The sequence below is a fragment of the Mustela nigripes genome, chromosome 2 (assembly GCF_022355385.1).
Source record: "Mustela nigripes isolate SB6536 chromosome 2, MUSNIG.SB6536, whole genome shotgun sequence".
NCBI lineage: Eukaryota > Metazoa > Chordata > Mammalia > Carnivora > Mustelidae > Mustela > Mustela nigripes.
Genome location: NC_081558.1, coordinates 175,112,042 through 175,115,262, shown reverse-complemented (window position 1 = coordinate 175,115,262; position 3,221 = coordinate 175,112,042). Strand labels below are relative to the sequence as shown.

Below are 3,221 nucleotides of genomic sequence, written 5' to 3'. Positions count from 1 at the left end.
GACCAGATGGACATCACAGATCTATTCAGAACATTTCATCCCAAAGCTACAGAATACACATTCTTCTCTAGTGCACATGGAACATTCTCCAGAATAGATCACATCCTCGGTCCTAAATCAGGACTCAACCGGTATCAAAAGATTGGGATCATTCCCTGCATATTTTCAGACCACAATGCTCTAAAGCTAGAACTCAACCACAAAAGGAAGTTTGAAAAGAGCCCAAATACATGGAGACTAACCAGCATCCTTCTAAAGAATGAATGGGTCAAACGGGAAATTAAAGAAGAATTGAAAAAAAATCATGGAAACGGCTCCCGACCTGCCCCGCCGCCACCACCCCGCGGAGTCCTTTTGTCCAAGATGGCGGCGCCGGGGCCGCTACCTCCTTGCCTGGCTGCCGCTGCTGCTGTGAGGGGCCTGCCGGCCGCCCCCCGCCCGCCCCGCCGGCGCCATGAAGAGGCAGAGCGAGCGAGACTCGAGCCCGAGCGGGCGTGGCTAGTCATCTTCGGGCAAGCGGCCGCGGGAGCGGGAACGGGAGGCGGAGGCGAGCGGGCGGCAGGCGGCGCACAAGGCCTCCAGCAGCGCCAAGCATCCCGTTCCAACGAGGGCCTGAGACAAACCCCGCGGTACCGGGGGCAGTGGCCGCGGCGCCGGGGACGCAAATCACCGTGCGAGCAGCGGCCGCTCCTCGGGCTCGGGCGCCGGCGGCGGGGGATGCGGCGGCACGGCCTCCGGGGACCCAGGCGCTTCAGGTGCTTCACCCCGCGCGTCTCCACTGCCACCACCTCCGCCACCTCCCGGGGCCGAGCCCGCGGATCCCGGCTCGTAGGCAGCGGCGCCCGAGTACAAGACGCTGCTCATCAGCAGCCTCAGCCCCGCGCTGCCCGCCGAGCACCTCGAGGACCGGCTCTTCCACCAGTTCAAGCGCTTTGGCGAGATCAGCCTGCGCCTGTCGCACACACCGGAGCTGGGCCGCGTGGCCTACGTGAACTTCCGGCACCCGCAGGACGCACGCGAGGCCCGCCAGCACGCCCTGGCCCGCCAGCTGCTGCTCTACGACCGGCCGCTCAAGGTGGAGCCCGTGTACCTGCGTGGCGGCGGCGGTGGGAGCAGCCGGCGAAGCAGCAGCAGCAGCGCTGCCGCCTCCACGCCGCCCCCGGGGCCGCCCACGCCCGCCGACCCGCTCGGCTACCTACCCCTGCACGGCGGCTACCAGTACAAGCAGCGCTCGCTGTCCCCAGTAGCTGCCCCGCCTCTGCGAGAGCCCCGCGCCCGCCACGCTGCAGCAGCCTTTGCCCTGGATGCTGCCGCTGCCGCCGCAGTGGGACTATCCCGGGAGCGAGCCCTGGACTACTACGGGCTGTATGACGACCGTGGGCGCCCCTACGGCTACCCTGCTGTGTGCGAGGAGGACCTGATGCCTGAAGATGACCAGCGGGCCACGCGCAACCTCTTCATCGGGAACCTGGACCACAGCGTGTCTGAGGTGGAGTTGCGGCGGGCCTTTGAGAAGTACGGCATCATTGAGGAAGTGGTCATTAAGAGACCTGCCCGTGGCCAAGGTGGTGCGTATGCCTTCCTCAAGTTCCAGAACCTAGACATGGCCCACAGGGCTAAGGTGGCTATGTCGGGCCGGGTGATTGGCCGAAACCCCATTAAGATAGGCTATGGCAAGGCCAACCCCACCACTCGCCTCTGGGTGGGCGGCCTGGGACCTAACACCTCACTGGCCGCTCTGGCCCGGGAGTTTGACCGCTTTGGGAGCATTCGGACCATTGATCACGTCAAGGGAGATAGCTTTGCTTACATCCAGTACGAAAGCTTGGATGCAGCTCAGGCCGCCTGTGCAAAAATGAGGGGCTTTCCCTTGGGTGGTCCAGACCGGAGGCTGCGTGTGGATTTTGCCAAAGCAGAGGAGACTCGGTATCCCCAGCAGTACCAGCCCTCACCCCTCCCTGTGCATTATGAGCTGCTGCCAGACGGATATACCCGGCACCGAAATCTGGATGCAGACCTACGGGTGCGGGATAGGACCCCCCCACACCTCCTGTACTCGGACCGAGACCGGACCTTTTTGGAAGGGGACTGGACCAGCCCTAGTAAAAGCTCTGACCGCCGGAACAGCCTGGAGGGCTACAGCCGGTCGGTGCGCAGCCGGAGTGGGGAGCGCTGGGGAGATGGGGACCGGGGCCTGCCCAAGCCCTGGGAGGAGAGGCGGAAGCGGAGGAGCCTTTCCAGTGACCGAGGGAGGACAACCCACTCCCCTTACGAGGAACGGAGCAGGACCAAGGGTGGTGGGCCACAGGTGGACCGGGGCTCTGACCGCACTCCTGAGCGCGGCCGTAAGGAGAACCACTCCAGTGACGGGACCAAGGAGTGCAGCAGCAACTCCCTCAGCAACAGCAGACATGGGGCTGAGGAGCGGAGCCACCACCACCACCATGAGGCTCCAGACTCTTCTCATGGGAAGAAGACACGAGAGAGCGAGCGCAATCATCGGACCGCTGAGGCTGAGGCCAAGCCTCTGGAAGAGCCAAAACATGAGACCAAAAAGCTCAAGAATCTTTCCGAGTATGCCCAGACCCTGCAGCTGGGTTGGAATGGGCTCCTGGTGTTGAAAAACAGCTGCTTCCCGACATCTATGCACATCCTAGAGGGGGACCAGGGGGTTATCACTGGCCTCCTCAAAGACCACACTTCCGGGAGCAAGCTGACCCAGCTGAAGATCGCGCAGCGTCTGCGACTGGACCAGCCCAAGCTCGATGAGGTCACGCGTCGGATCAAGCAGGGGAGCCCCAACGGCTATGCGGTGCTCCTCGCCACCCAGGCGACCCCCAGCGGGCCTGGCACGGAGGGGATGCCCGCGGTGGAGCCAGGCCTACAGAGGCGGCTTCTCAGGAACCTGGTCTCCTACTTGAAACAGAAGCAGGCGGCAGGGGTGATCAGCCTGCCGGTGGGGGGGGTCCAAGGGCAGAGACAGCAGGGGCATGCTCTATGCCTTCCCACCCTGCGACTTTTCACAGCAGTACCTCCAGTCAGCACTGAGGACATTGGGCAAGCTAGAAGAAGAACACATGGTGATAGTTATAGTAAGAGACACTGCCTAGCCCAGACCTATTTGCAGCTCCGCATTTGTGTCACAAAAAGCAGTTATTTTAAAAATCTGATCACCACTCCCTCCCCACATCCTATCCCCTTGGTTTGAATTCTCTGCTGGG

The 3,221-nt window shown here is 62.7% G+C and overlaps 1 protein-coding gene across 1 annotated transcript; it reads left to right on the top strand.

Moving 5' to 3' along the window:
- Positions 1-454: 454 nt before the first annotated feature.
- Positions 455-3,110, top strand: LOC132012288 (putative RNA-binding protein 15B). The gene is given in 2 exon segments (XM_059392126.1): positions 455-2,959; positions 2,961-3,110. Coding segments are annotated over 2 exon segments (2,655 nt in total).
- The last annotated feature ends 111 nt before the right edge of the window (positions 3,111-3,221 follow it).